This window comes from Nasonia vitripennis, chromosome 5 (assembly GCF_009193385.2).
Source record: "Nasonia vitripennis strain AsymCx chromosome 5, Nvit_psr_1.1, whole genome shotgun sequence".
In the NCBI taxonomy this organism is placed as follows: domain Eukaryota; kingdom Metazoa; phylum Arthropoda; class Insecta; order Hymenoptera; family Pteromalidae; genus Nasonia; species Nasonia vitripennis.
In genome coordinates, this window is record NC_045761.1 from 23,191,920 (window position 1) to 23,218,134 (window position 26,215).

The 26,215-nt window shown below is 46.6% G+C and overlaps 1 protein-coding gene across 1 annotated transcript in view; it reads left to right on the plus strand.

The window, feature by feature from the left end:
- The window catches only part of LOC100678217 (lymphocyte antigen 6C2), a 58,017-nt gene that overhangs the window by 10,482 nt on the left and 21,320 nt on the right, over nt 1-26,215 (plus strand). The window contains exon 2 of the mRNA XM_003426645.5: nt 21,002-21,129. Within this exon, the coding sequence (XP_003426693.1) occupies nt 21,002-21,129 (128 nt within the window). The remainder of the gene's footprint in view (nt 1-21,001; nt 21,130-26,215) is intronic.

The following is a 26,215-nucleotide window of genomic DNA, read 5'->3' on the forward strand; positions in this document are numbered from 1 at the left end:
GATATTATTGGCACGATATTTCACGCCGCGAGAGCTGGGCCCCCTTATCTGACCTTATTCTCGGATCCGCGACGGCTGTTTACGTGTGCCGTTGCTTCTCTGGACTGTAGAGGAGCCCGAGAGATTGGTCAGGTCGTGCAGTGATGTTTTTTGCTTCTGAGGCTATGTAAAAGGTATTACTGGACGGAAAGTGGACGGGATAGCCTAATTAATTAACCCTATTCCATTCAAAATCGATTCTCCGCGAGTAGCAGACCGAAATGGAAATTTCCGCGAGTAATCAGCGCGCGAGGCTTTTTACGCCGGGATAATTCGAGCCCCTGTACTTTCATATACGGTAAAAATCTTAATACCCGAAAAAGCTTTCACGCGGTTAATACAGCCGCCCCTTTGATTAGCATCGCCAGAGAGGAAATATCTCAGATGACTCTCGAAAGTGTCCCGATCATGTGTGCTGCGGCGAGAGGTGAGCGTCGACCGAAAGTGCCTGGGTGTCCTATTAGCTTAAAGTAATTTCCGTTTAATTTCGAAGCTTCGCCACCGCTTCGCCCTCCTGTATGTGGGTATATACGACGAGCGAGAATTCCATCCGCGCACGCGCCTAACGAGCCTTTAATGCGGCTACAAAGACTCGGCTTTTTGCGCGGGAGATCCTAGAACTCTTGGGTTTTGCGCTGCCGAGGTCGTCGGTCGGCAAAACAGTGCTGATGGCGGTGTGTCATTGGGGTCTTGAATACTCGGGGTTGAGGATCGCGAGCTTGTGCTGTGCGGCTTTGATTGATGATGCGAAAACGTGCTGGATGGATGCGAATACTTAAGGGGATGTCTAATTCCTTGTATTATTTTCGGAACTGTTTTACCGACTGTTCTAAAGACAAGTAACCGATTTTATTGAGAACAAAAACTAAGTGCTATCAATGAATGCAAAATACAGTCGATAAAGCAGTTTTAATGAAATGAATGAGGTACCCCCTTAAATTTCCGCATATTCGAACGTCAATGTCCACGTTCCAACGCGGTTTTGCGAAGCGTCCCGACTACGCGTGCATCGGTCAATTCAAGCTCGTTGGCGGTGCACAGTCTGCGATACAATGTGACAGGCTTATCGATTCGATCCAGTCGCGCGGCTAATGACGTGAGTATTTGCGCAGCGATAATGAGAACCGCGAGAGTCGATTTTACAGATCACCGTCATCGACTACATCACTAGACATCCACAAAACTCGATTGAATTATTCCATTCTATAAAAGAAATATATTCAATAACTCTCTGCGGGCAATCAGCTTCGAAATGCTGAAGCTTTTTTCCCTCCCCGGTGAAAATTGAATCTCGAAAGGATTGGTCCTATAAACGCTGTGCTATGCAGCGCAGTGCGCAGCGCGTGTAAAACCTCGCGAAAACGATATATCGCGCGCGAGGCTCATGTTCGGGCAATGCGCGGCGGGCCGAATGTGGAAAGTTGAGATACTGGCCCTCGATTGGACTACGCGCGGACAATCAATGCGGCCGAGCGGTGTACACACACTTTTGTTCTCTATCCCGTTTGCTGCTGCTGCACCGAGCTCTCAATATAGCTCAAGGGTCGACGAGGAATTAGAATGGGATTCGAGTGGAATGAAACTTTTTTCCGCCCCGTGCACACTTTTGTTTCATACGCTATATACACTGCCCTCCCGCGTCGTAAAGTCAAAGCGATTATTGTTCCTGCGTTCCGTTGATGCTTTTTCCGATTGATTTTGCGGTGTTAAGAGAGAGAGAGAGAGAGAAATAACTTTTCGCGCGGTAATTGGAACTCGTTCGTTTGCTGCTTTCGTTGCAGTAGGTGATTACGCGATAAGTTTGGAAGTGATCGATTGTAGGTTATATCGGAACGATGGATCCGGATAAGTTTTATGTACGTTATTTCTCGCGGCAGCGACGATCGCGTGAGGGAAATCAGATCTCCCGCAGAGCGATTAATCCCGCCGCGCGAGATAGACGTCGTCTTAATAGAGTTTTCCTTCTCGTCGGGTCGTGTAGTTGATGATACGCGTGAAATCTTATTATAATCGAGCGACGTTTCATTTTCTCACGCGTCATTGGCGGCGATTGTGTGTCGCGCTCTAGCCTCGGCCGAATCGAAGGTCCGCGAGGCGACTATTTTTGGAAGCTATTCGAAATAACGACCGGCGCTCGATTTCGCGTGTCGAGGATTGAAATTTCGCTGGCGCTGGCTGGAACGAATTACTTTTAGTATAAACCTGGCTTTTTCCAAATAGAAACATCAATTATATCCAAGAACAACCTAAAGCTCAGTGCTGCCAACTTCCTCTCAAACGCGTCCTGCGACGATACCCAAGAGTAAGTCCAGAGGCAAGGGCGAGTCGTCCGAAAAATTGAAAACTAAAACAAACGCGCGTCTGGCCTGATTCTCTCGAGTTCCGCGAGGCGAAATTCCCCTGCCTCCAAAGTTTTATCAACTTTTTAGAGATGCCTCCGCACTAGCTGCAGCAGCAGCTGCTGTGTAACTTTTTGCAAAGCGCAAAACCAAGGCTCCTTCTCATTAGGGATGCTTCCTCCCTTAATTCCCGGGGAGGACGCGATCAATTACTCTCCGCTAAAACGCTGACTCTTGTAAACTGGGATCGGGGGAGAAAAAATCGCGGGCTTTTTGCGCGGTTGGCCACACTGTGTGGCCAGCGCGACTTATGCCAAGGAGGCGATTCCCGATAAGCGGCTCGTGGAGACTGGGCTTTTTTTTTGCTTTTTTCTCGGAGTAGTGTGTGCGAGGCTGATTTACTAGCGGCTTTGGAGTGTTGGAGCTTCTTGCGCTAATATTTTACTTTTTAAATTTTAGAATCGGCCGTTCTGCATCGGGATGACGTTCGTCTTATCTCGGGAAGGTTTTATTTCGACGTTTGTATGGTATTGTTTGAAAGTGGGACGATCAATCACGGGACGTCGATGAAATTTTTCCGAATGTAACGGATAGACCTTGGGTTGTTAGAGTGAGAATCTAAATAGAGAGAAAGGAAGTTATCATTCGTCGAGTAAACACACGTCTGAATAGGAAATTCTGCTGAATGTCCGAAAATTTTTAGCCGACCCAATCAAACTGTCTTTCTCAAGAGCGATTATACTCTCCGATGGCATTTTAAAAGTTCTCCAGCTTGAAATGAATTTAAAAGGACCGCCCGGGGCTATGTGCCATAAGTTACGGCTTTGCTCGTCTTACCGTTTATCATATCGCGCATCCTTTCTTTCCATCTATGCGCTTTCTGCATTCCGATTCTGTTTTTTTAACTATTATGTTGAAATTTTTGGTTAAAGCAAATAAATTTTTTTTTTAAGATTTAATCATTTTTTAAAAAAAATTTTAAAAGAATAAATGATTGAACATGGAATCCCGCTGGTTAGCGCAGATCTGGAGGCGTTATAATTGGCCTTAATTGAGCGTTGCATCGGATTCGTAAATTCATGCTCGATGTACAGCCCGTCAGTGTAAAATCGATTTCAATGCGACTGAATAAATTGCCGATTGTTCGGACGCGTTAAAAACGCGTTTCGTATATAAATTCAAAGCATGACCTTCTTCGCAAATTGATTGATGACTCGTGTAACCATATCGAGATTTTCAATTCGCCGTAACTGAATAAAAATATTACATCTGTTCCATATACTTTTTACTCGAAAGTTGACGACCTAATAAAACAAATCACTTCAACTTCGTAATTACATCAGCTTCGTTTACACAGCACTAGCTTCATGCAAATACCTCGGAGCTATACTCGCGTTCTCTACGTAAACAAGTCGTTCAATTTATATAACGACTTCGCGATTCCCTCGGGTCCTAATTTAGAAACGCTGATACCGCGCGAGAAACTCGCACAGATACTCTGTTTGATTCGTCAGACAGCAAAAGGCCTAATTGGAAATTCCCGCGTGTAATCGGAGTAATATTCATCGGCTTTAAACTCTTCGAGAGTTTAAAATCTCGCCAAAACGAAGCTCGATCAAAACAAGCCGCTCAGAAATGATTCGCTGCATAGCGGCGTCGCATAATTCTCGGGTGACGCATTAACCGGCCCCGACAAACACCTATCAGTCGCGCGTAAACAAGGCTAATTCGAATCTAATGGACAGGTAGGCGTAGCAGCCTACGATGTATACGTATACACCCTGTACACTCACACACACACACACACACACGTATCCTGATCGTATACATAGTGTATACAGTATACAGCCGATCAGCAGTCGCGAGCTGCGAAGCTCGTAAATCTCGTGCGGCTGATAAATGTCGCGAGATTTTTACGTCCACCGCACAGCTGCCGCCTCTGTGTGTACACGTGCACGTATACACACACGCGTGGAGCAGAGCGAAGGGAGAGATTCTAAAGAGAAGCTGATGGAGGAGGTCACGAATTCGCTGAAAAATCGGCCGCATCGGCTGCGGAATGCGGAATTTCTCTCTCTCTCTCTCTCTCTCTCTCTCTCTCTCTCTCTCTCTCTCTCTCTCTCTCTCTCTCGGCACTGTGCGTATATCACCGCGAGCTTTTATAGGGGATGATTATCGATTACACTGTGTAATGTGTACACACGCGACGTTCTAATAACGATGCATCCGACTAAATTTTCCTCGTTCAAAATTACCCGCCACTTACACACACGCCGCGTGTACATGTGTGTGTCACCGCGATACAATTGTGAAAAAAAGCGAGGCTGCGGCAAAGAAAGAAAGAAAGAAAGAAAAAAAAAATAGCCGCGCGCAGGCGCGACGCCGGCATAAAAGCCGCCCACGCCCTTCTACTTCTGAAAGCTCTGGCGAGGGAAAGAGAGCTATGCAGCTCATCGAGTTATTTAAGATTGACGTCAGCTTTGTCGTCTCGCGAGCCGCGGACGAATCGATGACAGGCGAAATTGACCTAGTGAAGACATGAAAAATCTCTCGCTCTATATATACATATAAAACATACTCGCTCGCGAGCAATTTCAGTCGTCATCCTAGTGTGCAGTCCAAGGGAGAAGAAAAAACCGCGGCAAAGAGCGAGTGTCGAGCTTGCGGTGAAAGAGAGCAGCTATAAAGTAGGCGACGCTCGACTTTACTAGTGAAGATTCGTTATGTATTTTCGAGCCTTCTATATACGCGATGGACACATACGCGGCGGGAACTTTCGAAATGTGTCAGAGTGCGACGCGACACATTTCGAGCGAGAAATCGTTGCGCGCGCCGGGCTTTTTAAGGGCTGACGCGCGCGTTTTATTTTTCCGATTTGCATATGCTTCTTTTTCTCTCTCTCTCTCTCTCTCTCTCTCTCTCTCTCGCGTGTGTGTGTAATTGCGCCGAGCGAGGAATTTTTCCTTCTTTTGTTTAAATAATGCGCGTCGAGAGGTGGAGGATAAATTTTCCGCTGGTAACTTTACACCGTCGCGTTTGAATGTGCGTATGCAAATTCGAGCGTCACTTTCGCGTCGACGCGTCGAAGCTGCACAGCGATAAGAGATAACAAAGTGAAACGTGGATATGGAGCTTTTTGCGAGCGCGAGCTTTATAAAAACGAGATATAGGGCTCACAGTTATTCCCTTTGAAAAACGACGTTCCGCATAATGTCGTCAGCTCCAAACACACACACACATACAACGTTCGACACTCGATATCATCTACAAGCCAAACATCTCATCGCCGAGTTTACGCTCCCGCGACTGGAATTAACCCACATTTTTGTCCCTCGCATTTTAGGGCTTATACATATACATCATCTTCGTCTTTCGCCTATATCCACGTATCATATCCCGAGGAAGTCGTGTATACCTCGTGGCGGCAGAGTAAAGAAAAAAACCGCGGACTACATAGAAAGAGCCCCCGGAGCAGCGTCCATTGTGTGTCTCATCGTCTGTATTCCATACACCGGCTAGATATTAATAGAGAGGAAAAAAATACGTATAATGCACATACGCGAGAGAAAAACTTTGGCATTACATGCTGTGCAAGCAAAAATACACAAAATACATATCCCCCTCTATATACTCGAGTATAGAGTATGTATGTATATATAGGTATACAGAGAGCCGCGTTCCGCGGTCGAAAGTTATTCTCCATCCGGCCGCAGGCACTTTGACCTACTACTGCTGCTGTACTCTTCGAAGAGAGAGAGCGTTTGACAACAATCCCGCGGAAAACCGCAATGCATACGCGCGGAGGGTCGGCCGAGTTCCAGAGAGTCCCTCTCCTGTGTGTGTGTGTGTGTGTCTTCCGCGTAATGTACTTTTTTCGCCGCCTCGATCCACTTGCGGCGCGTAAAATTTAACGCGCCAAGCAGCAGCTTCCGCAGAGCGAATTACGAGAAAGAGGGAGAGAGAGCTTTGGGCCGTGACTCGGCGGCAACTGGAGCGAAACCTAAGCAGCGGCGCAGCGAAACGCCGAAAATTAGCTCGTGTCGTCGTTTATACGCTATACTGCTGCTGCAACGGAGCGATACACACGGTCGGCTGGGAATTTCGCACGCTAGACTGCGGCGAGCTTTTGTGCTTTGAGTTTTTAATGACCGGAAATGCTCGTTCTTGAAGGCGAGTGTGTGTAGCTGGTGGTCTAGCGATGGGAATTTTTGGGTTTTGTTTAACGAGATGATTTCGCATCTCTGAGCCGAGGGACAGAAAACAAGAAAAATAACTACGAGACTCGAGACACGGAATCTTGCCGCTACGCCGGAGGGCTGAAGAGAATATCGAGTATCTCGAGGCGCAGCGGCTTCTAGTACCGGCCACTCGAACGAACTTTCCAGCCCTCTTCTGGTACACTCTTTCCTTCTTATACAATACTGCATCTGCATTCCGATCTTTCTTTTTCTCTCGGCTCGCAGTATGTTGCTGCGGTAACAGCTGGCCGAAGAAAACGTAATACATCGAATTATGAAATAATACCTTATATTCGTTTCTCAAAAATCGTCGCGATCGATCTTTCTCGCTCCGTACGTATAAGAAAAGAAACAAACCCTTATCTGCAGCGGTGCAGCCGTAAGAAGTCGGCGGGGGAACTTTTGTTCCGCAAGCTCACGAGTGTTAATTAACTCTATCTCTCGCTCTCTCTCTCTCTCTCTCTCTTTGTGTCCAGCATCGGGAAGCTCGTTTTCGCCTCTGATTATTTTCTTTTTCTCTTCAGCGAAGACAATGGCCTGATCGTTATGACAAGCCTCGTTAGGAGGCGATAAATATACCTGTATACTCTTCGCGCCTGATTACGAGACGATCTACTCGATCGCTGTAGAGAAGAAAGAAGGGAATAAATAGTATTGACGTCGTTAAATATGTTTTTATTTGTGTGCGCAGGGAAAAGCTTTATTACGAATCTTCTTTTTGTGTCGGAGCGGCGGCTAAGTTTATTCTGGAATTTTTTCCCCGAGCCGCGAGGGAGTGGCCGTCAGAAAGAGAGAGAGAGAGAGAAAGAGCCTTTGCAGTGGTTTTTCTGTGCCGAGGGATTTTCTCGTTATAATAACAATACAAACACGCGCGTGCTTGCAGCGGAACGGAGTATGTATAATGTAATAAAGCTTCTTCTAGATCAGAGTGTTTGTTTATTATTTAAAGCTACCGTATATTCTTCAAAAGCTCAAACCAAAATTATAAGTTTAATTCAGTATTAAAGAGTGAGCAAAGTCTCGTGAATCAACGTGAAATTTGAAAGTTTTTTTTTCTCGCTCGCTCTGCACACGGAAAAAAATCCGCGGCGTAGCCTCCAAATTGACCTATTAATATCCCTCCAGCTTTCTCTTCTTCCAGGGACGGATCGAAGCCGCGCGCGAAAGAAAAATCAATGCGTATCGAGAGGCACGAGCTTTTCTCCGACGAAAATTAAAACTTCAAAGCGAAAGCTTCGTTGTACGATCATCATCGCGAAAAAAGCTCGAAAATCGCAGGCAGAGGATAAAAATAAAAAGAAAAATAGTAGTAGATAAGTCGCGCGGATACGTTCTCTCGCATTGTACGCTGCTTTATTTTTCATTTCCCATCGCGCGGCGCGCATTGTTAGGCAAACTGTGCGAGCTTGCGACTCCCGAGAATTACGTGCTTGAATCCCTCGATCTCTCCTGCGAGCTTCATTTTTCTTTCCGTCTCTCTTTCTCGAGGCTTTCCTCGCGGGCTTTCAAGGAGATTCTCAAAACGAATAACCCGCGATGTTATTACGCGGGAATTTCGAATGCGGGAAAAATCCCGTCAGTCTCTGCTGCACGTGTTTTGTTGTTTCGCAAACGCAGAAAAGTAGCGCATCTCGTCAAACAAGCAACTGCAGTGTGTACTGACCACTCGCTCGTTTCTCACTCTCTCAAGCGTTTCATCTTTCCGTACGTACGTCCCTTTCGTTCCCGAGCTGTTAATCACTTCTCTCTCTCTCTCTCTCTCTCTCTCTCTCTCTCTCTCTCTCTCTCTCTCTCTCTCTCTCTCTGTCCGCGATGGGCTGCGCGAAAGAAAGAGGCGTGTAAACCCGTTGAAAAATAGAGTAGCAGTAGCACAGCCGGCGGGCGTTAAAATCCACGCGACCCCTCGTAGACACACTTAACCCCAGCGACGACGACGACGCTGAGAGAGAGAGAGAGAGAGAGAGAGAGAGAGAGAGAGACTGGAAAATTACTCGCATCCTTCGCGCCGTTACCGTTTATCTTTTTCTCGAGAGTTATTTTTCGATTTGTATTAAAGGATTCAAGAAATCGGCTGCGAATTGGCACCGAGAAAAGAGCATAGCCCCACCGACGAGAATGTTAAGTGCAGAGTTTTAACGGCCTACTCTGGGCCGCGCGCGCCATTTACCCAAATTCTCCCTCCACCTGCACGCGACTGAATTAGTAAAGTCTCTTTCTCTCTCATGGATTCCGAGAGAGATAGCGGAATTTTCGGAAATGGCGAACTTGCCGGTGGAGTTTACGACGTCGAGGAGAGCGCGGAATCGACGTCGATTGTCTTTATCATCCCTTCCGCGCTTCGAAGGTATTGAGCGAAGAAAAGTTCAGCATATAACTGATGCTCTATTATTTGCAAAAATTCGATTATAATTCGCTATTTTCAATTTACGACTCTCGAGAATACGCAAGTACCGCTAACTCGCAGTTTAAAATTTCCCGCTACTTATACAGCCAGCCGAGGCATAAAAAAGTTCCTTCATTGTTATACACGAGCGACGAGCGATAATTTTCGTGCTCATCCTCGTCAGGAGTTTTTTTCCCCCTCGGAATTCATCAAAAGCTCTGCACAGACGGAGTCAAAGTTCGTTAGGAAAGGAGCCGCGCGCCTTGTTTTTAATCACCGAGCTTGCGCCGCTGGAGTATTAGAGTCAAAGCCGAGGCAAATCGGACAAAGTAGCTCTCGCAGGGAAAAAAAGCTGAGCTTATACGTCACCGAAACAAAGTCTTCGAAAGGGGAAGCCGTGTGTCCCGGTGGCATCGTAATTTGGCTTGTTTTTCGCGCGCTTTCACGCAAAGGATGGGCTGCACTCGTTGGCTTGTTTTTTCTCTCTCTGGGTCGTTAGCTCCGAGTCTCTTTACGACTGGTTTTCATCTCAGTGGAATGAGAATCGTCGTGTTTACGGGAAAAAAGTAGCTTCGACGTGACTCTCATCTCCAGTGGGAAATATTGTAAATTCATACCCCCACCCGAAGCGAGAAGATCCTTAAAGCTCGTGCGTGTACGAAAAAGTCGATAAACTAGCGCGCGGCGCGTAGAATTTATGGTATAGCGTCGTGGATTTCGCCCCTTTTCATGCATATTGATGTAGAATCACGCTTCTAAACTTTCGAATAAATTTCAGGTACGTACGTTCACCGGTGTAAAAATTTCGTTCAATTTATTCCTCCCTCGCGCTCGCGCGTTAATGTATCCGAAAAAATCGATGTATCCGACCTAAATCCGAGTTTACTGCTTGATCCCGTTAAAATTTTATAATGTAAACACGAGAGCTTGAAAATAATCGTATAAATCCCAGCGCGTCGAGTCTCGGAAAAACAACACACCTCGAAACAAAAGGAGAGCTGCGAGGGTGGCAGTGGATAAAGATCTCCCTGGGCGTAGAGCAGACTTGCCGCTGACTTGCCGCTGACTTGCCGCTGAAATATTAGCGCGCGAAAAGCGTCCGATGCAGATGAGCCGGCAGTTCTTCTCTCCCTCTCTCTTTGTCGTCTTTTCTCTGCATCGCGTTGCGCCAGCTAATAACGACGACGCCGTGGGCTGCGCGACACATCGACAGCGAACGGGAGGAGTTTCTGCTCTATCCTTTTTTTATCGTTATTACCGTCATCGCTATAGTGGGCGTGTACGAAGGAGTTTCAGCGATTGATGACGACAGGCTATAGTGTTTACCGAGAGCAAGTGAAAAAGAATCCGATTCCTCCGAGGAAATCAAAGCCGGGGCAAATATTGACGAGGTCAATCGCCCAAGAAGGCACACATCTCGCAGGTGAATCAAAACGCGCAGCCTCTGAGAGATCCGTGCAAACAGGCAATCGATCCTTAATCTCTTCGAGCAGTCTATGGATACGTAAGTCGACGGCTTTGATCGATGAGGACTAATTACGCTGGTGCTATTTATCCGCCGCGATTGTAACTAGCCGCAATCGTCGGCTTATGACGAATTGCGAGCCGATAGAGATCCTACCGCCTCCGGAAGCTTTTCCGACTTACGATGATGGATCGGAGGAATATCGAAGCCGTCACGATTCCCCCGCATCCGAGCTTACACATTTCATTGTATCTTCGAGGACTCGCGACTTCATTAAGCCCCTCGACTCATCTCCTAATCAAATAACATTCCCTTCGAGAGTAGGAAGAAGTACGTGAGGCGATTCCCTAAGTCGGAGAGACGTTCTATCCCCCTCATGTGTGTGTGTGTGTCGTAAGGGACGAACTCGTGGCGCATAAAGAAAGGACAATGCTGACCTGTAGGTTACACGCCCGAGACGTATACTCTGTAGCGTACGGCCACTTGCACATGCCCATACGTGTGCGCAGCCTCTTTACGAGTTGGCCCACTCGACCGCCGAGTGAGAGGTTAAAGGAGCAGCGCGCGGCATAAGCTTCCTTCGTTCTTTCTTCTTCTTCTTCTGCTGCTCGTTTCTCTTGTTTTTTAACGAAAAAAGACGCTCGGAGAGACCGCTTGAGCGCGGCTAATTTCTTTTGATTTTTTCCGAGGGCTCGTTTGAGTGCAGCGCTAATCTAATCGCGTTGATTTCGAGGGTTTTCGGAGAAGCTAACTCGACATTGCGCGAAAGTGAGCGCAATTTTGTAATATCAAATTCCCGGACAATGAATTAGTCCTCTGTGACGCGCGGAGGACCGGAGATTCTCGAGCGGAGCTTAAATATTCAAATTTAAAATTATACGTACCCAGGTTTAATTTTGATTAAATCTACGCCTTCGACTAATCCGCTCAATTAAAAATAACAGTAATATTCTACTAAGTTACCTCCAAAGTATACCACTACAGCTACACACCGAACAGATCTATCCCGAGCACATCATCGCACCGTCAGCATCTCCGACTTCAGTCCCAATGAAGCGTAATGATACATACTAGCCGCGCTAGACTGGGGCTATTGTTCGAAGGAACAAGCGCGGCATAGAGGGTCAGAAATTGTTACAGCGCAGCGGCTTGATTGATGCGGGTCCAAAGTTGCCCCGGCAGAATTTGCGCCTAATAAACATTCGCGGATAATAAACAGGTCGGCCGTGTGATTTGTTAAGGTTACTCGTTGTGTATAGCTATAGGTATATTTACACGTGAGCGTAAATTCGTTTGATCGATGCGATTTGCGGCTGCTTTTAATTAGGCGAAATTTAGCGAGGCAAAAACTCGGTGAGTTATTGATATGGACTCGATGATTAACAGCGGGCGATTTGGGGATGCTGCGGGCTTGGGTTAAGCTTAAGCGATTAACCCTTTTTTGGGCGGCGTAGAGATCTACCACGAGTATACGGCGAGATATCAACGTTGACAGAGTAAACAAAATTAATAATCAGCTTCCAAACGCTTAATCACCCGTCCCGTCAGCAATTAAGCCAGAAACTGATTATACCCTATACAGGCCGCAGCATCGCGTTTAAATACATCTCATCCAATCACAGAGAGAAATCCTCTGATTCCGCCTAGTGCAAAGAGAGACTCCAGCAGCAGCAGCAGCAGCAGCAGCAGGACAATTCGCAAAAATTAGGCTTTCGCTCTCGGCGCTCGCGCGAAATTATCCCGCACGGTCCGCTAATTACTATCATTCACTCGGCTCCGCGAGACGCGACTGAATCGTCAATCCCATAACAACGCATTGTTTTCCCCGACGAAAGAAAGATAAAGCTCTACTGCAGCCGGTTTCCTTTATTAGCAGCCTTTGTGTGCCCAGATCTGCAAACTTTTCGGCTCTCGCTTTTCATCAAAGCTCGACGAGAGAGAGAGAGAGAGAGAGAGAGAGAGAGAGAGAGAGAGCTTTCACAAAAAAGAAGAAGAGATATTCCTCTTCACTCGGTGTACCTTCTTCTTCTTGCTCATTGCGTATAGTGTTCTCGTTTGTAGCTTCGACTTTGCGCGAATTTTCAGTCTCGAGTATACCGCCGGACCAAGTTTCACATCGTCGGGGGCCAGATTATTAGCTCTCTTTGCGAGGCACGCGTGGAAAGTCGAGTGTGTGCTCGCGCGCGAGCTTTTCCTCGAAATTACTTCGCCGAGAGAGCTTGTTTAGAATAACGAAACTAGGAAAGCGGCGGGGGGAAGGCCGTAAAGTTTAATTCGAAAAATCGATCCCCCGACTTTTTTGGCACACGTGTGTTGCGGAAAAGAGAGAAAGTTCGGGGTGAGTCCGGGAATTATTGAAGGGGGGAGGGGGGCTAGTAGCTCGATTTACATTCCTTGGCAGACTGCAGAGCGCGCCGAGGGGTAAAGACAGCGGAAAAAGGGGTATAGAGAAGACAAAGTTTCGTCGGAGGGGCGCAGCTTGTACCGCAGAGAGTCGAGGCTTGCGCGCATGGTTTTCGGAAGCCCGCGGCGAGAGCAGAGATTAAATCGTACCGCAGCAAAGAGCTAATCTCTCTTTCTCTCTCTCTCTATTCCTTTGGACGCTGAGCCAAGCCCGTCGCTTTCGATATCTCCGTCCATCTATCTGCGAGCCTTTTTTTCTTCGTCTGTTTACGCTTTACTCGCAGAGTTGGTCGCCGCGAAAATTACGTTTTTTAATCACGAGCCCGATACGTTCGATCCCAACGAGCTGCGAACGTGTACACGTCGCCGGCTTGAAATGGAAATTGCAGCGAAAGCTCTTGTGTATAGATCGACCGACTGGTTGTATAATCGTCTCCGTGGCCGCGCATTCGGATGGGCGAAATTCAAATGGCTCTTGACGACGACGAGCTTCGCAAGGAGGAGACAAATCAAAAGGCCGCAGGTACTATACTCGCCGATTGATTCTTTGATTTCGGGCTAATAGGATGCTGTTCTGCTTGGTCTCAAGGATAATACGTGCGAGATTCGCTCGTGGATTTGGCACGTTTCTCTCTGTTCTACGCCATTTGAATAAAAGCTTCTCGATGACTTTGAAGTCTATTTTAGACGCTATCCTAGTCGACTGTATAGCTTGCTGTTTGACCTGAAATCCTCGCGATACATTAAAAAAAAAGAGGAACCACATCGAAGCATCATTAATTTTTCGCTTGCCCAGCAGAGGAGGATCCTCTCCTCGAGAGAAATTCCTCCGCTGACTATTATGCGCGGCGGTAGTCGCAAGTTTCCGCAGAGCCACTCGCAAAGGAGTTCCTCACTTGCTTGTCGAGCATCACGCCGAAAGCTCAAAACAGAAATGAAGCGCAAGCTCGGCCTCTCGAGTGAGTCCGTTGAAAAAGTTTCAACAATTTTAATTAACCGCATTCTTTCGCGGTGAAATTTCGCCTAAGCCCCTCCTGCAAGCTTCATCCCGGTTATGTATTTTATATGCACACGGACTGCGAAATATGCTCAATTTCTACTGGCACTTGAAAAGCTCGTTTTCGACCTGAAATTTTTTTCCGGATGAAAAAATATCGTGTAAATAATACTTTGAAAAGTCGGATATTGCACGCGGAGCTTCGTTGGAGAATTATTGCGATTCTTTTTTTAATAACGCACAGGGGTGCAGCTTCCGTATATAAAGTGCGGAATTCATATACATATAATCAAACGAAAGATTGGCACTATCCCTGGCTGTAACTGAATATTCAGAGCTTGCGCGAAATAGGTATACTTTCACACATGAATATGAAGCTTTTAGATCTATATAGCCGAGGCAGTCGGAAAACCGCTGAACCAGGGATCCAAGCTCGCATATTAAGAATCGTACGCGGCCACTCGTGTGTTTGTAAATAAAGGAGGGCCGATAAAGTGATTTTTTTTTAAGTTATTCAATTAAAAAGTGAATTTTAACTTTGCGTTTTAGAGAAAGTAGCATTTCGGCTTTTAAAAATACTGTGCGTCTCTGGTATTCAACAAATTCAAATTTATTATTCAATTCTTAATAAAAAAAAAAAAAAAATACTGTACAGTATAACTTTAAAAAATTCAAAGCGAATACGTCTGCTCAAAACTGCCGCAATGACGCAGAATTGCAATTACACACACACAGCAGAGTCCGCGCAAGAGTGAATGTAAATTGCTTATAAATTTCGCGCCTTTTATACTCTCCCCCTCCTACACCGACGCAATCAGCCGGAAAATTGCATTAAAACCCAATTCGCGCGTCAAAAGACTAAGCGTCTCCGTCAAACGTATACAAATTTCAAGTCGCTCGAAACAAAAGCTCTGTCACACGGCAATTAGTCTAGAAACACGAAGTAGGAGGAAGAAAAAAAGTTCTCGTCGTCTCGCTCCTTAATTATCCGGCGACGCGCGAGATATCGCGAATTAGACGGCCGGTTTATCCAAGCTCTCGCGAGCGTGAACTCGCATCAGCCGTTTCGCAGCCGGAGTCTAATTTACGCGGCCGCCGCGTTTACCCCAGATGGATATGTACATATAATTATCGCGTGTTTTAACAGCCCCGACTGCCTCTCTGCGTATGTGTGTGTGTGTGTATGCAAGCGTCTCTCTTGGCTTTATTTTATTGTTGACGCTTTCGCGGCTGGTTGAATTTTACTCCTGGGAAAATACACTCAAAAAAGGGGTGGAAGAGAAATTTTCTGAATATGCACACGTACACTTTTGTAATGGAAATTATCTCGGTATGCGGTAGTGCGGTATAGTGAATTAAGTAGTAGAGGAGTACGTGAGATCTTCCGCTCGAGGGGCTAACTCGATTCTCGCCGAGTGGTCCGCTGTGATAATTTATTGAAACAATTCTTCGCTAAGCTAGATTTCACTCTAAGCGTTTTCGACTGCTTCAACGGTTATTACTCACATTCCGTTAGTCCCTCCCAAGTTTCTTCATTTTAATCCTAATTTCAGCCTTTCGCTCGCTTCTGCCCAATTATACTTGGCTATTCTCTCTCGCTTAAGAGTGTATATAACTCGGAACGGAGGAATTTCATCGACCCATTATAACTTTTATAAATTCTCGTCAAGCCGAAGTTACGTCAGTCGTCGCGCATCCTTGAATGCATCCTTAAACGCTGTCCGCGCAAGTCATTTTTCGCACTGAACTTCTTTATTGCCCTCGTCGCTGTATTGCTGCGAGGAGCCGGGTAAGTTATGCGGGGGATATAAACGTTTTGACAATGTTTCCCGGGGATAAAAAAGGAGGCGCGTCATCGTAGTGCCTTGTGTGTGTGTGTGTACGAGCCAAGAGAGATATGAGGGCCGTCACGGGATATATTGTTTGAATTTTTAAAACTGTGCCATCTACATTTTTCAAAAATCTCGTTTCTAGCCGAGAGTGGCTTTAGGGAAGATAGGCGATTCGAAGGGGCAAAAAAAGGAGGGTGAAAAATTGCGACGTCGAGAAATTCTCTTTCAATCTACTGCAGCGAGTGACGGATTGCGTTATAGTGCATAAGAAGCGAGCGACAACAAAGGAGAAATAAAAATTTGCGTAAAAGTCGAAATATCTCGAAGACGACGTCAGCAGACACACGCGAGTGTGTGTGTATATATATATATATATATATATATATATATATATATATATATATATATATATATATATATATATATATATATATGAGGCGAGTCAGCGCAGCAAAATCCCTGAGGTTTAAGCCAGTGCGGTACACGTCGCTTCCGTCGGCCGTTGCCGGGATTTATATGGACATGCACAGTGTCTGAGTCCGCGGGATCTCACTCTCTCTCTCTCTCTCTCTCTCAGCCTCGGCATTCAGCGCTATACCGCTCGCTATCTGGGTCAGTTTGCCCAAGCGACGACGACCGAGTTCTTCTTCTTCTTCGTTCGCACACACGGGATGATGCTTCTAAAACGTCGCTTCGCGGATTTTCGGCCTACGCGAGGCAAACTTTCTGTCTTCTGAAAAGATAAATAAATAAACATACGTTCGTTCCATCAATTTTTTTCTTGCTGTCTCGGAGGTATTTTTGTGTTTGGTCCGAGAAGTCCTGTGTGTCCCCCCCTAGATTCCATCGTGAATGCCGATTGATCACGAAGCTGAGCAAACTCCTCCCCAGAAGGAGTAAGGGGGATGCGACACAATGGCATACGTGGACCAGCTAGTTCGGATGAGATTTTTTGCCGGATTGTTGGAGTTGAAAAGAATCGAGTCTTGAATAACTCGATGCTAATGCACTGGGGTAATCTAATCATTGGCCTTTCGCTCGGTTCTTCCTAGTAGGAAAAGTTGGCCGCAACAATGTGTGTGAACTTTCCGATTAACTTCGTTTATATATAGCTACACGTACCAGGTCGTCGAGCGAATTTTGAACGAGCCGACAGCGGATTATCCAAGTTATGAACAATTAATAAACCAGTGGTAGTCTAAAACACAGCGGTGTGTATACATACACTCCGCGGAGTCCAAGACTTGATCAAAGTAGGATCTTCTCCTAGGGGCGCATGCATCAAAGTCCAGCGAAATTGAGTGGCGCCCAGCAGTAAATCGCGGCCATCTCGGCCGGAGGAAATTCCACGGAGGCGAGCCCCATCGGATTCTCATCTTCGCCGTGCATAATTCGAGAGAGAGAGAGAGAGAGAGAGAGAGAGAGAGAGAGAGAGAGAGAGAGAGAGCAAATTGATCCGAGAGAGAGCTAGTATCCATCCGTCACCCCTACGTGCCGACACGCGCGCGTGTGTACGTTCATACGAAATGACTAGCATGCTGTACAGAGATGACCGGAGCTCTGCTGGATGTAGCTTTCGCTGATGCGGATTATCCGCTTTAAGGCTGATGCGTGACTTGTCGTGCGATGTACGGGCGTGCTGAAGAGGCGTTTTTACTTTTTAGGGGGTTTCCTGCAGCCCCTTACGTTATTTTTGAGATTGTTTTATCGAGCGTGCATCAGATAAATTCAATTCTTATCAGGAAATTCGTTATGCACTTGTTTAGCCTACGGTCGATAAAACAGTTTAGGGGTACGAGAAACCCCTTAAAACTCGGCGCACTGTAAATAGCATCGAGACGTTGCAGCGGACAGAATCCACTTTCCCGCTGAAATCAGAAAGTAAGCGAGGACTCGAAATCGAATGAAAAAAAGGGGGGCAGAACAATTCGATTTCAGCTAAAAATACGCTTGCGCGCAATTCAAATAACTCGAAAAGCATCGGCGCGTGTGCGGCAATTGATTTTCACTATTTGGACAGATTGTCGGGAATCGAAAAGTTTTGGCGCGAGTACACGGCTGTTTGTTCGAGCTGCTTTCTCTTCCTCCTTTTTCGCGGTAACCCCCCTCCTCGCAGTGGCAGCCAACTTTAAATTGTTTTGAAAACACAAGACGCAGTCGTCGTCGACGAGACTATTTGCATCGTCCGTTACGATAGACTCGACTTTAGCCGAAAGAGAGAGATTAACTTTAACGCGGAACAAATACGTCGCGACAATTAAATTTTTAAATCCCTTTCCGTCCGGAATCGAGCATGAAAGATTCAGCTTGGCCATAGTCCAAAGCTTCTCCATGTGGTCCATTTGAGCGCTTTTAAATCTTATTGAATATTTAATAACCAGCCGGGAGCGATAGCTCTTTCGATTTTCCAGCTGGAATAATGATCGAAAGTATTATACGTCGTGATTTACGTGGATACGCTTCCTATAATTATAAACGAAAAGCTCGTCGCGGATGTGCGAGTTCGGCGGAAAAGTTCCAAGTCGAGCTTTGCTTCGGTTGCAATTATTCCCGCGGATATACGCAAAAGCCTGCAGCGCTTCGAGAAGAGACATAAATCGCTCGACTGCGCGAACCGAAACTTCCGTTTATACAGTCGACGATCGAGATACACTTTTATAAGAGAAGCTGATCAAAAGAAGTTCAGTTCGGCGAGTGGTCGTTAAACGCTTTTACGACCGCGATGATACTTTGCGACTTATGATCCGCTTCTTTCTTCCTCCGTTGAGTAATCCTTCCCCGAAGCAAAAATCCACATCTCGATTGCAAACTTCACGGAAAACGAGTATCAGAATCAGCGCTCGAAATCCATTAACCCTATCGAAGCTGAAAGTTCAAATTGTTCCGGCCGCCGATGCATCCCCCAAAGCTGTTTGACCCTGTCCGCAGAAGTTGCGTCTACATCAGTACCCAGCTCCCTTCCCTCATTCTCTTTCTTTCTTCGCATTAATCAGCTGATACAAGTGCGTGCACACGCGCGAGGCTTATTTCACAGGCAGTTGGGCCGATATCGACGCGTTTATACCTCCCCTGTGCGATGCGATCTATTACTCTTTCCACCAAGTCACACGTACAGGCTACATACTCATCCGGCTCTGTTTTACCTCGACGCGCGAATAGCCCCCTAGGGGGCCTTGTCCCCCCTCGCGCTTCCATTAAACCGGCCTGTCCACGATTAATTATTTTTACCACCTCGGTTTTGCCGACAGACGTTCGGCTGATTCGATTTTCCTCGTGAAAAGCCCTGCAAAAGGGTACAGAGCGAAACGAACGAGTGAAAAAATCGTCAAAGTCAGCCGTAGCCGCAATAAAACGACAGTCGCGACTGTACACAGCGTCATCGGAGGAACGGACAAGCCAAAGAGCCACGTCGCGTTGTCGGTCAAACATCAATATCGAGGAATATAGAAAGAAATAGAGACAGGGACGAGTTATTTCGGGGACGTATATTGCTGAAAGAGAGAGAGAGAGGCGTAGTCATCCAGCTGAGAAACCGCCAAAGGGAGCGAAGATAAGGGAGGAGGGGGGGGGGGGGGAGGGAGAAACCCAACGGATGCGGACACAACACTCGGCTGAACATTCGGCCGAAACTCGGATTAGGAGTTTTGATTCTATCGATTTTTCTCTACTGTACCAGACAGCTTCCCACGCCGATGGGTATGTCTGTAACGACACGCTTCGAACTTACCTTGTCGTCATTTGCAACTGTCCGACGTCGCGCGACGAATTTATTCCCGGAAAGTTTCTCCGACTCGCTTATTTCAATTAAACGCGTTGCACGAAATGTAACGTATTTTCCCCCCGCAACGCCGTGGAGTTTCATTACCGCGAGCTTTTTTCGGGGGTAGTTGCGGGATGAGAAAATATCGATCGAGCTTTAATTGCTATGCGATTCGATTTTTCGAGAAGGAATGACACTTGAATTTTTCGTTATTTACCTTTAATTTCCAGCAGCTCGCAGCGATCGTGACACGGATATACTCGATAGAATCATTAAAAACGCGCGGGCGATAATTGTCCACTCGTTACACATCAGCCCGCACGCGACTGTGTGCGTCGTATACGATTCAACATGAAAGAGCTCATCCGAGGCATTATTAAGATCCAGGTCAAGACGCTCGACTGAGCACGTAACTCGCCGCGAGTATACGCTTTTCTGCGACGAGACCTGTGAAAATTCGCCCCTAAGAATGATCCTAGTGCGCACAAGAAAAACACAGCCGTGCAATTATAACGAGACCATCGCTGCACACTCGTCGCGAGTTCTAAAAATACGGAAAGCGGGTTAAGCCTCCCTACGCAGCACATTGTCTCTCGCTCTCTGTGGGAATAAAATGAAATAACATATAAAATACGGCTGTTAAAAGCGCCGAAAAAAAGTAGAAACAATAGTACACGCGTGTAAAGGATGGATGAGGGTCGAGAGAGTTGAAGAGCTTAAAAAAAAAGCAGTAAGTATAGCGGTCGTGCTTAATCTGGATCTTGGCCCGCGGGCGTTACACGTATGAATGCGCCACTTCAATATCGCGTGACGTCCTTATTTCCATCTCTTCGAAGTATGTACGAGGAAGAGAGAGAGAGAGAGAGAGAGAGAGAGAGAGAGAGAGAGAGAGAGAGAGAGAGAGAGAAGCTTCTCTGTACTGCTGCTACTGCGAGTTTCAATGACCATCTGCTGCTGCTACTACTGCGGTGGTTCGTTATTAATACGCGGAAGGTCTCTTTCTCGATGAGCTGCGCTTCTGCTGCAGGTCGTTTTGCTCTTTATTCGGATGAGCTTTCGATGTCGATTAGAAGCGTATTGTGTATGATGACGCGAGGTTAAATCTCGAGTTTTTTACTTGGATGTGGAGTGAGATCGGGCTTGCGGCTAGAATATAGTGAACAAAAACACTGCCTTTTACAATTTTCACAAACGAACTCGAAAACAAATTGTAAAATCGTATAACCCAGCAGAAAAAGCACACCGTAAACAGCACCGCTGGTATTTCGCAATTTCCCGCATAAACACGAGCGCTTTCGTAAATAATCGTCCGCGTACGCTGAGCAGCCATACGAGGGCCCTTATACGCAAGCTCGTAAACGCTCTCTCGCGGCGTAGTAATTTCGTTTTTTTTTCCCCGGATTTGCCACGTCGAGGCTGTTGCGGAAACAAGAGAGAGTGGAGCTTGTTCTCTGGGTGATCGATAGCTGACGAGCTCTGAGGAAATTTTCGTTTCTATGAATATAATTATGCCTATGAATTAAACGTGTGATGATGTGCTTGCAGGTATAGCGGAAGGACTGAGTTGCTACAAATGCGGCCAGTACAATGACGGTGTTGGCAGCATCACGCCCTGCATCAACTACACAGCGACGCAGCTCCAGGAGTGTCCCAAGACATCCAAGCACTGCATCGTAAGTGAACACTCGATTCTAATAAAATGAAAACCATCGTCGCGAAAAGATCACACGAGAGATTCGGATAGCTGCGCGTTTTGTCGGAATCCGGCCCGCGTCTCTCTACAATGGCCATCGACGAATGTAAACTCTTTCTCTCTCTCGCAGGCCAGCGAGCGCCGGGAGGCGAAAAAAATATTGATTCTTCCGAGCCATTGATCCGCGTCCACTCTCTCCCTCTCTTTCGAATCCGATTATTTATCGACGTGGCCCTCCGAAAATCTTCGAAGTTTTGTGCCCTGTGTGCTCCGAATCGAATTTTCATTTTCATTTTTCGTTAGCACAAACCTGGACTATGCTTGAAGCGTGCGAATGCAGCGAGAGACATGGGGCTTGTGTGGATGTGCGTGGACGATCGCGCGATTCAATATTGTAAGTGCTAGGGTATAAAATTTTACGTCCCGCCGTTATGCGCCCGCGACTTTTATCCCCGTGCCGGGCTGGATAAATATTTCAAAGTCCATATTTTCAGTCTTCAAAGGATACGTGTGTATGTGTGTGCTCTGATTTCGAGCTGAAGCTAGTAGTAGCCCGTGAAAGGGATTGCGGCTTATCGTCTGCGCAGATTTTATCGCATATTGTATGGGGTTACATGTTGGGATTTTGATGCTTTTGAATATACCATCTTATAACCTATTCCCACTTTTTCGAATTTCGCGCCAAAAAATACGTCAATCATCACTACAGCTACTGGAAGAACAAAAGCATAAAACTACACATAACCTATAAAAACCGGACAAACCAAGTGCGAGTGAGACGACCGACTGACTTTCAATTGCTAATTCCAGCCTACATTTTTCGGCAACGTCACCCATCGCTATAATAATACAAGAAACCTTCTCTCCCTAAAGCCTTTCGCACAAGAGTACAGGGATCAAGCCAAGACGCATTTTGGCCGGCTGCCAGCCGTGGCTGTTCCGAAATTCTCTCTCTCTCTCTCTCTCTCTCTCTCTCTCTCTCTCTCTCTCTCTCTCTCTATTCCTCCAACTACGTTGAAAATAAATCAGTCTCAATCAACCCTTAGCCCATTACGGCGGTCATTGAAAATTTCCGTCACAATACACATCGGCACGCAGAGAACATTTCTCATCACGTTCTCTCTCTCTTTCTCTCTCTCTCTCTTTCTCTCTCTCTCTCTCTCTCCTCTCTCTCTCTCTTCTCTCTCTCTCTCTCTCTCTCTTTTCCTTCCTTCCATAAACATCTCGGCGCGCAAGGTCTCGCATTTTCATTTTCGTCATTTGCCTCGACAACGGAAGCATAGTCGGAAAGAGAGAGACAGACAGACAGATAGAGGTATACACCGTAATCCAAACAGGCCGCGAAATGTAATCATGCCCCGCGAAGATAGCGGAAAGGCGCGTTCGAGTTCAAATTGCGCAGGCTTCACCGTCTTATCGCGATGAAAGGGATCCGTCTCTATTACAATGGCTCTATTTTTTTCCCTCCGACTGCCTATACTCTTTTTTTTTCTGAAAAGCCGCTGTCGGCTGAGACGGAATACGAAAAGAGACCCTCGACTCGCTAGACCCGAAAATGGAATAATAGAAGGCCGAAGTCGAATATCGAGATCGGAGCCCCTCTCTCTCTCTTTCTCTCTCTCTCTCTCTCTCTCTCTCTCTCTCTCTCTCTATCTGCTCTATCATTCAGCGACTCAGGTGAACCGGAAGTGAAGAGGTGATGGGTTTGTGTCTGTGTGTGTTTGGGGAAGAGGTGCTGAGATTTTTAATTTAAAAAATTGTTATAGGCAGGAGTAACGAGAAAGTCGAAAGCCGGACTTCGATGTATAAATTAAACCGCGCGCGCACTTCCAAAGTTCATAATTAACGAGAGGGGCCGAACTGTAATTGCAATATTTCAAAGTGACCGTACATTCGCGTGCTAGCCGGCGGGACTTTATAAAATATACAAGTTCTGAGGTGAATACCGCTGCAATATATATATTTGCAATACGCCGCCGCGCTTCTCATATAATTTACTTTGAATTACGTCGCGCGAGCGCTTAGCGTCACTGGAGAAAAGTAATTTATATTCATGAAAGTACACGTTACACGCACAGCAGTGTCCCGTGAAAAATTCTCAAAACATTCCCCCCGTGTTGGTTGCGTTTTATGGGCGAAACTTCGCATGAATTTTCAAGCGACCGAAGTTCTTAACCAAAATCAAAAAAAGAAAAACGACGCAAGATCCGGGAAATTTCAAATTAAAGCTCATACACGCGTACACTTCGCACCTCCGTCCTCGAGAAATAAAAACTTGCGGAAAACCCTGGGCAAATAATTTCCTTTCACGCGCCAGCATCGCCGCAAAAGGCGCAGCGCAAGCTCAAAGCTCCTCTCGCTCGGTCTTAAAAACGATGTTAACAATTTCGCCGCAGGCTAGCGCGTTACATTTAACAGGCGAAGTAAACAGGCCCGTAAAACTTGAGCGTCAGCAGCCACTCCCGGGGTATAAAATGTAAAAAGCGCTGCTGCAGTAGTGTGTGGAGGCACTTGTCGCAGGCCGCGTAGCGAAAGCTCTGTATTAAATTCGAGGTCCTTTTCTACGCTGCTCAGCCAGACGGAAACATCAGAGTGCTGCAAGCTCTCCCTCGTGTTAGGGGGCGAGAGGATTTTCGTCGCGACGACGAGTTTTCTACGCTGATTGCACCGTCGAAAATGAGCTTGCGACTGCTAGTGCTACTTTCCTTGGATTTTCCCCCAACGCGAATAACGTTTTGTTGCGAGCGCGTCTCGGAGCTTTAAGAAGGAGAGCATCCTGCTGCACTTTTGAATTATTTATGTTGTTCGCGCGGGAAATCACGCGTGAATACGTAGCGTATAAGGCGATTCCGGGCAATACACGAGAATATTGCGCCAGACGAGTTATTCAAGCCGCGGATGAGATTTTCAAGAACGAATATGTCCCGTTCGCTTGCCAAAAGATTCTCCGAATCTAGTTGGTATGTAAAGCTCGGCGCGCATTCTTATTGTAATTTCTGATACGCGACGCATATGAGGCGCACTTGCGGAAATGATTCCCGAAATTAATTCGTCGACGAAAAGGAAGACGAGAGGGTAATTCTCCGAAGACTCGACGCTCGACCGCTGCCGGATTTATGCATCCGCGCGATCGGCCCCTCTAGAAGTCTATCGCTTCGACTCTCACGAATGGAAATGAAATTTCCTGAGCGGGCGAAATCGGGGCCGAGCGAGCGCAAGCTCGACTTATCTCTATGACTCTCTGGTTGGACCCTTGCAAATTTTCGAGCTTTCGACCGCGGCGCTTTTTTAACTCAATCGAGCTTTCGCCTGTTGTGTGTGTGTGTACATTTTTATGCGAGGGAAAATAAGCTATAGGAGTAAGCATAAATAACAACGTACGACGTGTAGCAGTAGCTTTTCATTTTCTCCCCGGGATCCGTAAATTCCACTAGCTCCTGGAATCCTCAGCCAGATTCGTGACACATTTCAAGTCACGCTCTCTCTCTCTCTCTCTCTCCCTCTCTCTCTCTCTCTCTCTCTCTCTCTCTCTCTCTCTCGCATAACATATGCATTACAGCATGAAAGAAAGGACAAGCTCTACAGAGAAAGAAAAGGAAGAAAAGCGGAAGCTGGCAAAACGAGAATGTAGATGAACCAAGAGGGACTGACTCGCCGGTGTAACGTCTAGTTGATTTCGAGTTATATGGCCAATTCCCTAGCGGAGCTTCCGGCTCTGTCTTCCGTCCTACATCTCCGCTAGGTAGAGAAGCGCGCACGACACATGCACGGATTTTCGCACAATATCGCGCACATGCTACGGACGTGTGCAGTCCCAGCGACAACTTCAAGCACGTAGTCGCTTGGATTTACATACAGGATAGAGTTACACGCGAGGATTACTCACTCCGGGGCTGTGTACGTTAAGGAGGTCATTTTTTTTTTGAGGCTCTTGTGACTCTTCCCCCTCCCCCCCCCCCAACTTGATTATGTCGTCGTTTTGCGTCACGCACTGTTGCTCGAAATGAAACACAAGAGCGTAAACAGAGTGCGACCAATCGCTCGCTAAAATACTGCGGCGATAAATCACGCGAGTGCCGTAAAAAAGTTTATGTCAAAAAGCTTCGAATAAAATTCAAATTAATCCCGCGCACAATACACCGCTCCTCCCGTGATGTCAGCTATAAAAGCTCACTCTCGTTTGAAGATTCATAGACTGTATCTCGTTACGCCTGCGACGCACACCTGTCATGTGGACAGCAAAACGAAGCTGCGTATGTGGATAAAACTCGAAATTTTGGAAAATGACCGAATAATAACGTTTCCTTCGGATTTCCCCAATTACAGGGCAAAGCCTCTACACGTCTTTATTAAATTCCACGCACATGTCGCGCTTTCGAAAACAATGTTCCGCCGCGTGTATACACTATACAGAGAACAGCAGCGTCGGCTTGGGTATATTTAGTCGTGATTGCATTATTGCTCGGCTACTATATACAGAGAGCCCGGGGTCATTGCAATTTCGTCGCGAGCTTCAAATTAACCGGTCTCATTTTCCTCGCGCCGCGATCGGCCATTAATCAGCGGCATCACCCATGAGATGGACCTCACTCGAGCGTTATAGCACGAGATAAGGAGTCGCGATAGCTGTAAGCTCTACTTGACTATGCAAAAAGCTCGTGTTGATGTGTCCGCGTCTTATCGTCGAGCCTCAGCCGCCAGCCAATTCACTTATCAGAGTCGAATTCCGATTTATGGCGACGACGGCTCGTAAAAGGGAAGAGAGGGAGGAATCAATCCCGAAACTTTTTTCTCTTCGTTCTCTCGTTCGAAACGTAAAACAAGATTCTGCGGTGGAAGAATCGTGTGCGCGGCTGCTGCTGCATGCAAAATGTTTACGAGCAGTGCTACTCCTCTCTGCGACGAGAGACAAAGGCGCATAAATCCACGCCGGATTATCCGGCACTCTCCGGCTGGGATTTCTCCAATAAAGTTGAGCGGGATTATGAGTGGGAGAAAAGTGCATGAAAATTTTTGGAAGGACAGTATTTTTCCTACTTTTTCTCTTTAAGTTAGTAGACCTCAAC